Source organism: Pelobates fuscus, chromosome 11 (assembly GCF_036172605.1).
Source record: "Pelobates fuscus isolate aPelFus1 chromosome 11, aPelFus1.pri, whole genome shotgun sequence".
NCBI lineage: Eukaryota > Metazoa > Chordata > Amphibia > Anura > Pelobatidae > Pelobates > Pelobates fuscus.
Window position 1 is genome coordinate 42,090,049 of NC_086327.1, and position 14,671 is coordinate 42,104,719.

The window sequence follows — 14,671 nt, forward strand, 5'->3', positions numbered from 1 at the left end:
CACTGCTATTCATTGTCTCCTCCCTCTGCATGGAGACACTGAACTTTTCTCATAGAGATGCATTTCTATGAGGAGATGCTGATTGGCCAGGGCTGTGTTTGACTTGTGCTGGCTCTGCCCATGATCTGCTTCCTTTACCGTCTCAGCCAATCCTATGGGAAAGCATTGTGATTTCAGCCAAGCAGGCAGATCGGGGCAGAGGCAGCAGCTGCAGACTTGAATACAAGTAAGATTTTACTATATTTAGAGAGGCAAGGGGGGGGGGGGGGTAGATGGCTGTTTTAACACTATAGGGTCAGGAATACATGCTTGTGTTCCTGACACTGTAGTGTTCATTTTAATGAAGCCGCCACCAGAGGCACTTTTTGTTCTTTCATGGAGTCACATGTACATGTGGACATCCATCGTCTTCAAAATCCCCATAGGAAAGGATTAATAAGATTGCTCGCTATGCATGTGTATTAGGTAGCCATCCAAAGAGGCAGAGAGCGAACCAGGAATGTTGAGTGAATTGAAGGGTTATTTAATCCTTTGAGTGTTGCATGGGGGCGTCTGAGGGAGGGTGGGAAGAGGTAAATTTTAGTATTAGAATGCTTTATTCCTAACCCTAAAATGTTCCTTTACAAATTTGAAGGTAATCCAGGCACTATAAACATTTTTATTTAATGCAGTTGTTATAATGCCTGTGTGACTGAGCTCTTCAGTCAGCCTGTGTATCTTCATCAATCTCCCTCATTGTCCCTCAAGGTAGAATGTATAGTACATCTACAGGGGGTGATTAATTAAACAAGTTAATTAGGTCAGTTCATGATTTCATGATTTTTCCCCTGCTGTGTCCTCTCCAGACAGGAAAACCAGGGAATCTAAGCCCCAAAAGCCCCTCCCTATTCTCTTCAGTAACAGTAGCTCCTTTTTAATTCTTCAGGGTCTCTTGTGACTCCTGCTAAAATTTTGTAGGTTGGAGGCCTCTAAAGCACTCCAGAATCCAAGGGATTATGGCCTTCTTTTCCATTCACCACCCCCCCCCCCCCCCCCCATGTCATGTGTCCTTAAGGGGTTAAAGGGACACTCCAGGCACCCAGACCACTTCTGCCCATTGGAGTGGCCTGGATGCCAACTCCCACTACTCCTAACCCTGCAACTGTAATTATTGCAGTTTTTTATAAACTGCAATAATTACCTTGCAGGGTTAACTCCACCTCTAGTGGCTGTCTACTAGACAGCCACTAGAGGTCACTTCCTGCTCTATAGCACAGGAAACCTGTGCTAGAGCGTCGCTGGACGTCCTCCCGCTATGTGAGGACCTCCAGCGTCGCTCATTTCCCCATAGGAAAGCATTGAAATTATTTTTCAATGCTTTCCTATGGGGAGCGCTAATGTGCTGGAGTTTCCCTTTAAATTATGTTTCATACCTAAATATTTGATAGTAAATGAAAGCCCTGTTTCCCCTGAATAAAATGATATATAATAAGTGTGGGTGCACATAATATGAAAGAGATGAATTTCGCCTGAACAGACCGTGCAAATTCAAGGTTTTGTTTTGATCACATGTACATTTGGCTCAGTCATTAAGGGGTTAAACATATATTTTGATCAAAGTTATCAGTGGTTTGTAGTGGTCTAAATTTAAAATGGTATGACAATTGTCCATCTTCCCTCTCCTCCCCTCTGGCATGTAGGGGGTTAAAAACCCTTTATTTACTCACCTGATTACTCGCCTCTGACATTATCAAAAGGAGGGGACCTAATGTGCATTAGGCCCTTCCATTAGGAAAGCTATTTTATATGGGGATTTCACTGAAGCTAAATGTCCTCATGCAGGGTATGAGGACGCCCAGCATCATTCAGTCCAGAGTTTGGTAAACTCCTGAAAGTGGCTGTCTGGTAGACAGCCACTATAGGCAGTCTTAGTACTGCAATGAAAACATTGCAATTTCTTCAAAACTGCAATATTTTACATTGCATGACTATGGGAGACCGGAACATTGCAAAGAAATGAATTGTCTGGGTGCATACAGTGTTCCTTTAAGGAAAAGCTCCAGTAAATGGTGACCATGATACATGAACCTGCCATTACTAACACCACACTTTGATCCAGTGCTGCCATGTCCTCACCAAAGCTCCTCCTGCTGTCTTCATTGATTTGCCCTGTGTGTGGGGCCTTTCACAAGCAGGGACTGACTTCATTGCCAGCAACTGAACAGAGTGATGTGAGTCACTCCATGCCTAATACTCCCTAGCCAGTGCTAACGGTGTCCGCTAGGGTGTTACCTACATGCAGTGTGCCATCTATGCTCAAAATATGCTACTGTGGGGGTGAAGTTCTTCCTGGCAATGCATGCAGATGGAATACACAACTCATTTGACCAGCTTCCTCTCAGATCTAACCTATGTGAAGTTAGTCGCATTAATAGCACAACTGGAAAAATATACAAAATAAGAAGTTGGTGAGCTACCAGAAACCAGCTTGTAGCTACTTTCAGATATTTGCACAAATTAAAATGCTGCCTTGGTTGAACTTCCACATTGCTGGACTTTATAGGCTATACTCTGCATTTACATTGGTCTGGGTGCCAACTCCCACTACCCTTAACCCTGCAAGTGTAATTATTGCAGTTTTTCATAAACTGCAATAATTACATTGCAGGGTTAACTCCACCTCTAGTGGCTGTCTATTAGACAGCCACTAGAGGTCACTTCCTAGTTTCTAGCACAGGTTTCCTGTGCTAGAGCGTCGCTGGACGTCCTCACGCTGTGTGAGGACCTCCAGCGTCGCTCAAAACCCCATAGGAAAGCATTGAAATGATTTTTCAATGCTTTCCTATGGGGAGACGTAATGCGCATGCGCGGCATTTCTGCGCATGCGCATTAGGTCTCCTCGGCCGGTGGGCGAGATTAGTCTCGCCCACCGGCCGACGTAATCACAAGGAGGAGCGTCGCGGAGGCGGAGACAGCGGCGAGGGACATCGCCGCTGTCCCAGGTAAGTCACTTGAAGGTGTTTTCACCCCTTCAGTAACCGGGGATTGGGGGGTGGGAGGGAGAGGGGACCCTCCAGTGCCAGAAAAACGGATCGTTTTTCTGGCACTGGAGTTTCCCTTTAAAGGACCACTATGAAAAGCACAGTGAGAAGCGCCTCTAGCGGCTGTCAATGAGACAGCCACTAGAGGCTGGATTAACCCATTTGTAAACAGCAGTTTCTTTGAAACTGCTATGTTTACAGCAGAAAGGGTTTATCCTAGATGGACCTGGCACGCAGACCACTTCATTAAGCTGAAGTGGTCTGGGTGCCTAAAGTGGTCCTTTAAGTAAATGTAATAAGTGATGGGTTGGCTGAAACCTTTTACAGCTACTTTCTGGTGTAGATAGAACTGAAAATCCTAAAGCTTTAGTATATTGCATTATCTGTGTATTCCATAACCAACATGGTGACAAACTTAGGCAGACACATCCCTTTAATGGAAAACTGCTTAACAGTTTAATGGAATGCCACTGGATATATATATATATATATATATTTTTTTTAACTATAGATTTTATTTCATATTTTGTGCTTTTTGGGGGGGGGGGGGGGGTATATAAATAAACCATTTGAAAACAGCAGGTCTGAAACTTTTGCAATCTTTGCAAGCCTTCCCCTTGTTTGCCCCCATGGGGCGGTGTTTCTCCCTCAGTTGTAAAAGTGCTGATTTCTGCAGCTTTATAAATTCTCACACAAATAGCAGACTCCTGACAAATGAAGCGCAGTGCATACTGTTCCTTTAAATGTAGTTATGACTTGGACAACTAACTGGCTGAGGGGAAACACCTCCTTTAACACCTTGTCTTTCCTGAAACAGAAATCCACACATCTGCTACAATGGGTGTGACATAAACAAGCCACACCCTCTCACCATCCCATAATAGACCCCAGCATGCACTCTGCTTTTACTTCCTCCTTTTGGTTGCTTGTTTGTTTTGTGTCTCTTGGATTCTACTAAGTGCAGGAAAGTGAAATGTATTCCAAATGTGGATTAGGGCTAATTGGCATGTGTGCTATCTATGCTGGTAGCTTAATGGTTCCCAGGAAAGGTATGTGATCTATATTAAAATGTCTTATTATAACTCCTAACCTAGTATGCAGAGAGTTCCATTATTTGGGCTTAAACTTGTCTTTGAATACACTACTTATTTTCACTCTGTTAGGGGGAAATGTCATCTTTTCATGTTTTAATACAGTGAAGGGGTGGGGGAGAATGTTTTATATGTTTGGGTATTCATAACATACAGCAATGTGGATGTTATGAATTTGTATAGCATAAGTGCCCATTGTCAAACTGGACACTTGTGGAGTTATTCTCTAAAACTGAATTTTGGAAATGATGGTAAACTTCAAATTTTAGAGTGCAACACTTAAACCCTAACTAATTTTGGAATATATATATATATATATATATATATATATATATATATATATATATATATATATATTATTTATTTTACACATTAAAAGAATTGTACAGTCATTTGATGTATTTTGAGATCAAATTTTAAATTCACTGAGAAGTTCCTTTTGAATTCCTGGCATTTCACACTTTAGTAAATTTAGTTTAACCCCTTAAGGACACATGACATGTGTGACATGTCATGATTCCCTCTTATTCCAGAACTTTGGTCCTTAAGGGGTTAAAGATCCCATTTAAGAATCAGTTCTGTGCCTCGCCCTAATGCCTCATTTAGATGCTGATTTTCCCATTTCTAATCCATTGTCCATCCATTGAGCAAGGACATTGGGAATTACAAAGCTTTCAGAGTGCGTATAATTGGTGCACCCTGATATGGTGATGAGTTGATAACACTGATTGATAACATTTGTTGTGCATTATTTATCTCCTTGTGCTTGGCAAGTCAAATTTACCCAAGAATAGTTAGTGCTTCATCTAAGCAGTGGTGGCACATTTCTTCAGGTTAGAATTGCAGCTTCATGCAAAATATTAAAATCACAATTATGATTGTGTGTGTGTGTGTATATATTTATCTTAAAGCGCACTGTATTTATGACTATAGTTGATACCCAATAACTCCGTATTTGGTTGCTAATTTATTTTGTAATTTGCAAGTGATTTAGACTGAAGTTAAGCATGTATCTATAGACAATTTATTACTTTAGGCTGCATTCTGATTTCCACAATTGGATTAATCCCTCTTGGTACACTTGCTACAATTTACATTGTATCCCAATCTAATGGAATGTTCTGTTTATTTAGTTTTGGCATCTCCATGCAGAGATGCTATAACTGTGTGGGTCATTTCAGTTTCAAATTGGATCCTTTAGCAGATGACAGCATATACTTTCATTGGTCCTTAACGACACCCTAATTGATTGCATTACATTCTGGGACATGCTAATAGATTTCAGGGGTTGTTGAAGAACTTTAAATAGACTACAGAGCATGTAACTAAGCGTGGTCAAGTAATTTCATGTTCTGCAATTCATTCATGCTCATAAATATAATTTAATTCCTCCCCCCCCCCCCTTTTGTAAAACATGAACTCACAAAAGGTTACATCTATTAATGCAGCTTGTGCAATTGTATTCATTATTTCTTGCAGAGAACGGTGGCTGTTCCAACTTCAGACTGAGTTTAGGAACTCTAAGGCATAAATCAGTGATGGCTAACCTTGACACCATACATTGTTTCTGGACTAAATTTCCCATGATGCTCAGCTGGCTTTTAGACTCTAAAAGCTAGCTGAGCATCATGGGAAATGTAGTCCAGAAACAATTTGTGGTGTCAAGGTTAGCCATCACTGGCATAGGCAAATAATTGACCTGATCAGTGTCTTAAATGTTTTTTGCACATTACACAAGCAAACTCTTTTTTTTGAAAAGTAAAGCTTTAGCATTTAAAGTGGCACGGTCTCCCACCCATAGATGTTGTTGGAACAATCTTCCCAACAGACTGTTTTCAGCTAAGCATGTTTAGCTGAAATTAACACTAAGTGGATTCAAAGTTTGTCAAGGAATTCAAAGGGAATTACATGTTTAAGGGCAAAATAGCCATAGCGGAGAAAAAAAACTTACCGTAGTTGGGCTGGCCTGACTAGAGACATCAGGACTGTAGCGTTTGGGATCTATATGTATCTCTCTTATTTCAGGTGTGGGCGTATGCTACAGAAAGTTTACAACAAAATGCTGGTTGTAGTCACATGTCTTGCATCCTGTAAAAGAGGGATAAAAATTTAGGGTTTAATACAGTGAGATTTGTCAGGAATCCCAAGCAAACTCAAAATTTTAAGGCCAAGTACCCATGCAGAAACATCTAATATTTTCTGTTCTTTGTAAATAACTTTTTTTCTTTTTTCTTCCCAACACATAATTTTTAAAATGAGAACTTTATATTTAATATGTGCATTAACCAGCAAAATATCTTATTTTTCTTTTGTTTGTAAATGTTGACATGTATGTGAGCCTTGATCCATGATATTTTATTTAACAGGTTACAGCTCTGTAGTAGCGGAGAATTCTGCAGACTCTACTCTAAGTAATAACAGTCAGGTGCAATTAAGCCAATCGGTGATTCACAATCCACCGACTAGCACTGCGTGAGTATGCAATCTTTCTTTTACATACAGAAATGCCCTCTATAATGTATAGCCTACACTCTGTAGAGACTGCACAAGCTATAATCTTGGTTGTGGACGCTATGATCCTAACTACTACATGTTAATTCGTTTATAAATACACAAAATGTCCACTTTTAGAAAGATGTTTTAGCACGCTTAGATTAAACCTCTTTCACACACCTTGCATGTAATAATGTTCAGGGCTTTCAAGTCCTATGCTGCTAGCCAGTGGGAAGCTGACCATTTTAACCCCGAATTTGTTTCTTTAATGCAGTAAAAAAGGAGGTTGCTGGATACCATATAGTTGTGGGCTCTTATTGATTTTTTTTTTATTTCTCACATAGGAAAGAGACCAGCAGTAACTCTCAACCGCCGAGCAACAATAGTACCAACACTGGACCCAGTTTATTATTGCCCTTAAATGTAAATCCACCTAGTTCACCAACACCAAGCGGCTTTATTGAGCCAAAACCCAGTCAGCCTCTTCTAAATGGGCCACCGCAGTTCAACTCTACACCAGAGATCAAGGTAGGTTGAGGATTTTAAACATCTATTTTTGTGTGGTTTGTTTAACTTTTATTTTGTGTTGATGTGTAAGCTTTTAGATGGAATATCCATTGCAAATCAGACTGGCTGTTGAAACTAGTTAGCTGTTCAAGAGTTGATTTGTCCATTTCAGACATTTATTTATTTATTTATTAAAGCCTGTATTAAGCAGAAGCTTGGACACACTGCATCGAACAGGTGCCCTGCTGAATATTAAGCTCTCTGTAACATTTAAATTGTTCTAAGGAATCTTGTGAAACTTAAGGTTTCTTGGCTGCAGCATGACCTGTAGTAGTAGGATATTGCAGAAATGGCAATATGGACCCCACTTCAATGGTTCATATGGAAGCCTGGAAGAACAGTATATTGAGTCCTTTATCTCAATTTACTGTAGATAAGACGAATGTGGCGAGCCCAGGCAGTGTAAATTCTCTATTTAAGGGGCTGTGAAATTAGTTTAATTTCTGACCATCTCAAAATAATGTACATGTTGTATTGCATCTTATTCGGTCTCTCCTCCCTCTCACTTTCTTCATTAAAAAAGCAAAGGTGATTCAGACTTTAGTAGCTTGTGGATGATTTTAAACCCCATCAAAGTTGTATTGTAATGTTAAAACTGTCGTTTGCATATTAAAGTGGTACTGTTACTCTTGAGTTTTCCATAATACTAGAATCCAAGTAATGTTGGGCTAGATAAGATATATAATTTTGTGCTCCTGCATCACATTCTTCGTGATTCAGGGCAGCACCTTTCGAATGCCACCTTTTAACATGAAGTGTGCAGTGAGATTTGTCAGGAATTCAAAGTGAATTTCACATTTAAGTCTCAAATAGCATAACTGGAAAAAAATCTCCAAGTCTGCATTGTTTCCAGGACGTTGGCCTTAAATTTGAAATTCACTTCAAATTCCTGACCATTCCCACCTAAATCTCTGAACCGGACAGTGTTAACACAAATGTATGCCATACTAATGTGTAGTTGAAGTTGAATAACATTTCAGATGTGCATTTCCTAGCACTGCATGTAGCATAGTGTATAGATGAAATGTTGGGGGATGAGTTTTTTTTTTTTTTTTTTTTTTGTGTTTTTGGCCCAAGCCATGTTCATTACAGGTGTAATAAGTCTAAATTTGAAATCTCTTTTTTTTTTTTTTTTTTTTAAGGCACCGGAGCCCCTTAGCACATTAAAATCTATGGCAGAACGAGCAGCAATTGGACCCAACTTAGAAGACCCAGTTCCTACTATCCACCTGGCTGACAGGGGTATGCCTTCTTACATCACTTTATGCAGTAATTTAAATTGCAGAAATGGCTTTTAAAGGGACACTCTACAGTCAAAATACAAATACAATATTTTTTATTTTTTTTGCTGCAGGCTGCTGCTTGCCTTTTCTTTAGCAACCTAGACTTTCTGTGGCTATCAATACATATCAATGTAGCTTAACGAGAAGCCTTTGCTTGGAATAATTGCGTGCATCTTAAGTTCCACAAAGCTAAACATCAGTACCAATCTCTGCTGAAAAAACATGATCGGTCGTGTTTTTTTTATTTTGTTTTTTTTATTGGTGGTGGTGAGACACACTTTTCAATCCTAAATCACTTAAGCAAGCTGAAGTGCTTTGTGTCGAGTGTCCCTTTAAAGGATTATGTATTTTACCTCTTGAAATAGAAGTGGCACACTTGTGTTTGTAATAGCAATGCCAAGTAATTTACATTGTGCTTGCGAATATGTAAAATGGGTCTTTCAGATTTTCTATTTGAAAGAGATCAAGACCTTAAAGTTACTCTCCAGAGCCCACTCCCTTCCACCCCCATCCCATGTTGCTGAAGGGGTCAAAACCCCTTCAGTGACTTACCTGAATCCATCAGCGCTGGGTCAGACTCTGCCCATGCTAGTCAGCCGACAGAGGAGACCTAATGCGCATGCACAGCAATGGCCGCGCGCAATAGACTTCCCGATAGGAAAGCATTATTCAATGCTTTCCTATGGGGATTTCAGCGACGCTGGTGGTCCTCATGCATAGCGTGAGGACATCCAGCGTCGTTTAAAACACTTTTCGTGTTCTAAGAACACTGAAGTCCCTGTAGTGGCTGTCTGATAGAGCCACTAGAGGAGAACTTAACCCTGCAAGGTAATTATTGCAGTTTATAAAAACCGCAATAATTACACTTGCAGGATTAAGGGTGATGGGAGTTGGCACCCAGACAACTCCAATGGGCAAAGTGGTCTGGGTTCCTGGAGTGTCCCTTTTAATGCTGATGCATGTGATCACACAGCAAACATGTACATAGCATTCTGGGATTGATCCATTTGCACTGTGGGAAATAGTGAAATTTCATGTGTGGATATCTCTGTACATGTGCTGTTCTTGCCACTGATGTATATCCATTTTTATTTTACTTTTTTAATGTGAAGTGGCCTTTCAGTTTCATGCAATTCAGGATGACCCACATTGGCATGTGCGTGGGATTTGCCTTAAGATATCCATGGGATTGTAGATTTGACGTGGGGGCAAAAAGCATGACCACCGTAGCAGTGTTGCTGGTGTAGTCTATTTACTTCTGATTTGAGATTGCTTACTGTACGAAGTTCCACTAGCTTACCCATTAAGCAGATTGTCTGCCTGCATTTATAACTTCCTTTTGATGAGTTGCCTTCTGTTATGTAATTATTTTACAGATATTCTTATCACTACAAGTACAACGCAACCTCCAGTAACTCAACCCCCAACGCAGCATTCAGAAGTTAACATCCCACTATCTCTGGGGGTCTGTCCTTTGGGTCCTGTTGCACTCACTACAGATCAGCTGTATCAACAAGCAATGGAAGACGCAGCTTGGCATCATATGCCTCATCCGTCTGACTCAGAAAGGATACGGTATGCATCTATATATTTGTTATGGATTCTGATGTTAAGCATAGGGCACGCAGTCTTGTCAATTTTCCTTTGGAGTATTAGTACACCTACTGCTCAGAATTATGGTGACCTATGGTGGTGTATACTTACAACTGTTGGAAGGGTGTCCAGCCTTTCCCTTAAGTAACTGGACTACTGGGGTCTCCAACACTGGCCCTTTAATTGTTGGACTGCCTTTCTAAGAACCGTCTGCTTGCAAATGGCAATATTGGAACAGTCCTTGTATAAAGGGCTAATCTGAGCCAAGAAAGTAAAACTACAGCTTAATTAATACTTTGCAACTGTTTTGACTGTTCTATTCCCATAAGTAGGTTATTTAAAATCTGGTATAATCACAAATATTGACAGATTATGTGAACATAAGCAAAGAGTGAAGAAGGCCCTGATGCTTATATTGATCTTGAAAGTAGTTCCTTAAAATGTGAATACAAGTTGATTGAATAAATTCAGTGTTTCAATAATTGTTTGGAAAATAAATCCCATTTTAAAAAATTGAATGCATGTCTTTCGACAGACAATACCTCCCGCGGAATCCGTGTCCGACACCCCCATATCATCACCAGATGCCTCCTCCTCATTCTGACACCGTCGAATTCTATCAACGGCTGTCCACAGAGACTCTTTTCTTTATTTTCTACTATCTGGAGGTATGCTGCATCAGGTTTCAGGTAGATTGTAGAAACCGTACTCGTGGTATGCTGCATGGTACAGTTAATGTGCATTTAATGCAGATTCCAAATAGGAACATGTCAGCACTAATTGCCCAGTGTGTCCAAAGTGTTCTGTAATTTGATCTCCAGCACACCTCACCACAGTAAATAATGGTCTAAGAGGGACAATCTACACCATAAAGTGACCGCTCTGCTAGGAAAATTAGATTGCCCTTACACATCTTAACATCACAATAGGCATTTAAGAAACAAAGTATTGCTGACCAAGCAGTGGAATTCAAATGGAAGGGATAAGACCAAACAAAATGCCTTATGCAAAACAGTCACTCTGGAATGCCTAACATTTCCAAGAGTTGTAGAAACAAAATTAAAATTCTGTTTACAGCCTGCTTTAGTGGTTATATTGCTAGAAGTGATCTGGCACCATCCTATGTTGCGTTGTCAAATTGTTTGTTTTAGTATGGTTTGACCCCTTAACCTAGGTCCTTTCAGGAGCCTGCTTTTCTTGCTTCTGGTCTTCTCCAGTAGGAGTGTCTAGTCTGCTCAATATAGCAAAGTAGGACCATGCTCATTTAGGGCAGCAGCTACGTGCCCTTAACCAATTAATTTGGTCCTGCATTGGTTGTGCTTTATTATCTAACCCCTTAAGGACCAAACTTCTGGAATAAAAGGGACTCATGACATGTCACACATGTCATGTGTCCTTAAGGGGTTAAAGACCTCCAGCTTCTCCTTCATGAGAAGATTGAATGTAGCATGGGGACCCAGGTAAGTTGTCAAACAGTACTAAAAGTTATTTGACTACTTAGCATGGATCAATGCTAGAGCTTTCCTGGCATCATAGCGGATTTGTTGTGACTCACTTTTTTTTGGATTTTTTTTCTTCTCCTTAAACACTTACAGAAATCATTATTTGTCTGTTTGCAGGGCACTAAAGCACAGTATTTAGCAGCCAAAGCGCTGAAGAAACAGTCCTGGAGGTTTCACACCAAATACATGATGTGGTTTCAGAGACATGAAGAGCCCAAGACAATAACAGATGAATTTGAACAGGTTTGTGGTTACTTGGTACTCATCCCACCAGCAGAACTCATTAATGATCAGATACAGACTAGGTCTTTTCTTGCGTCACATGAGTAGAAACCAAAATATGAAAGCTTATATTCAATGTGTAATTGGGACTCTACTTCCTGTGATGAGCAGTAAATCACCTGCACTCTCCTTTGCCTCACATTGCCCTGTAATGACAACCTTGCCTTACAAAAGGAATGTAAATGAGGCTAACAAGTGTGTTGTGTCTAGTCTACTTTAAAGGGACACTATAGTCACCAGAACAACTACAGCTTAATGTAGTTGTTCTGGGGAGTATAATTGTTCCCTTAAGGCTTTTTTTTCATGCAAACATTGCCTTTTCAGAGAAAAGGCAGTGTGTACATTGCCTCTAGGGACACCTCCAAGTGGCCACTCCTTAGATGGATACTGGAGGTGCTGTTGAAAAAAACATGGAGACGCTGAATTTTCCTCATAGACATGAATTGATTCAATGCATCTCTATGAGGAGGACCTGATTGGGTAAAACTGCATTTGGCCCCGCCGTGTGCCAATTTTAGCCAATCCAACGCTTTCCCTATGGGAAAGCGTTGGATTGGCTAAAAATCTGCCATTTGATGTCACAAAGGGGCGGTGCCGGCTGACCGGGTGGCTCTGGAAATGAGGTGTTTTAAACTTTTATAGGGGGCCACCTAAATTGTGGGTTTAGCACTATAGGGTCAGGAATACATGTTTGTGTTCCTTTAAAATCTCTGCATATTATTTACACCGTAATTGGTGATCTTAATGGGGAAGAGAGGACTTCTATCTATATATATATATATATATATATATATATATATATATATATGTTTGTACTCTTCATCATGTGTACAGAGGGGAGAAAATGTAATCTAAAACAGCATTTCCATTGCATTTATTACTCTAGAAATAGGGTTGTGTTTTTTTTTTTTTTTTTTTGTTTTTTTTTATTTAACATAATGGGACTTTTCCCCCTTCTTCCTGCAGGGCACATACATTTACTTTGACTATGAAAAATGGGGCCAGCGGAAGAAAGAAGGATTCACATTTGAATATCGTTACCTGGAGGATCGTGACTTACAGTGACTTCTCTCCATTATACTCAGCCTTCCAGTTTCACATGGGCAAACAGCAAAGGAGGAAAACAAGGGGAGGGACGGATGAGTGTTTCTCTGTCCCGTTCCCAAGGAGCGTTGGGAGGAGGGAAAATTCGGACAAACACTTTAATGCATGCAGTTTCAAAAATTATATGAAAACATGAAATGGGATCGCAAATAAAAAATGGAGAGGATGGGAATGTGAAAATCAGGAGAGTTCAATCCCTCACGAGTCTCCAAACCTCCTCACTTTTTTCCGAAGGTTTCAAGGAAGAGGCAGCAACAGTCAACTTTTTAATGTATTTGGTTAATAGTAAAAAGAAACTGAACAAAAAAAGTGTATAAAAGTCTTTGCAAGAGGAAGGAAAAGCTATTCTTCCCCTCCTGGATGTTTCTGCAGGCAGGAAGTTCTTGTCTCTACCCAGAGGGGTTTCTACTGGCTGCCATTTTTTTGTTTTGTTTTTTTCCCCTCTTTAAAAACAAAAAAACAAAAAACTTTTGTTTTTCTATCATTTTGTCCTTTTGGCAGATACTGGATCTTTTTGTTTTGATAACAAGTGCATCAAGGTTTAAAGTGTTTTATTTTTTATTTTCCCCTACCCTTTATCCCCTTCCCTCCCCTTCCTCGATACATGTATCTGTACCGATGGAATTAATGGTATGGAAAGCTGGTTTAAAATATTTTTCGTAACCTATTTTCATTTTGGAAAATATTTATGAATAAATAGTTTTATATGATGTCTTCTCATGCAAGAATATTTATGTGCCTCACATTATTTCCACATGTTGGTTTGCTGGTGTCAAGTGTCCTAGAAATGCGTTTAAGAACTATTACCGCGTACAGAAACGGCAAGGTTCCGGTTTCATAAAGATATTAATGGTCTATGTACCAAAAATTGAGGTCTGAAAACATGTTTCAGCATTAAACCTGCTCTGGTTGACTTTTCCTTCTAGGGCAGGGCTTGACCAATTTTCAGCCTTGTTTGAAAGCCATGAATGTACATATGGTAATCCATAGCATTACATTATAGATACGGGTGGCATTACAGCTGAAGCATGGTAGGTAAATTAAAGATGGAACACAGCCTGATTAGAGGAAAAGCAAACCAGAATAAATCTGTTACAATTAATAGTCCTGCTGATTGTACATATTGCATTATGGCTCAAAAGGTACTGGACAGAATCCTAGCAGCCAAGGAAATGCCAAGCAAACTGTAGGCTGCCAACATACGGTTTTCATTCTAGGGTTGTTTGGGATTTGCTGCATTATCAAAACTTGCCAGATGGTTCCATAAACAAAAATGCATACATAGATGAATATACCTATTATTTATTTTTGAAGGTCACTTCACTATTGTACATGGGGGAAATGAAATACCCCACCGTAGACTAGTCATGCATCCCAAGATTCAAAAATAGTTTTAACAAAGTGCCATCTTCTGGTCGGTTGTTTGTCATACTGTTTTTTTTTTTTTTTTGTGTTTTTTTTTACGGTCATGACATTTTTACAAAAACTAAGACTATCCTATCCTCAACCACATGCGGCATTTACATTCCCTTTTCTGTTTATATCCAGCCTGGATGGCATATGTAGCTTGAGATGGTTGGGCTGACACGCCCCCATCATTGGCCAGTCAGCCCCATATGATGAATAAGAAAAAAGTGTAAATGCTAGATAATGCTAAAGAGCAGCTAGTTACCTGGTGTGCTGTGAAAAGCCACCTTCTTCTCTTTTAAACAGTTTGACGTAAAACCAAGGGGTTG

At 39.9% G+C, this 14,671-nt stretch overlaps 1 protein-coding gene across 5 annotated transcripts in view; it reads left to right on the plus strand.

Moving 5' to 3' along the window:
* Positions 1–13,645, plus strand: part of CNOT3 (CCR4-NOT transcription complex subunit 3) — a 45,384-nt gene extending 31,739 nt beyond the window's left edge. For all 5 annotated transcript variants that reach the window (XM_063435743.1, XM_063435746.1, XM_063435745.1 and 2 more), the window contains 7 exons: positions 6,478–6,583; positions 6,949–7,132; positions 8,314–8,413; positions 9,831–10,029; positions 10,583–10,715; positions 11,667–11,792; positions 12,798–13,645. In XM_063435743.1, coding sequence (XP_063291813.1) covers positions 6,478–6,583; positions 6,949–7,132; positions 8,314–8,413; positions 9,831–10,029; positions 10,583–10,715; positions 11,667–11,792; positions 12,798–12,896 — 947 coding nt within the window. In that variant the 3' untranslated portion in view covers positions 12,897–13,645. The remainder of the gene's footprint in view (positions 1–6,477; positions 6,584–6,948; positions 7,133–8,313; positions 8,414–9,830; positions 10,030–10,582; positions 10,716–11,666; positions 11,793–12,797) is intronic.
* The last annotated feature ends 1,026 nt before the right edge of the window (positions 13,646–14,671 follow it).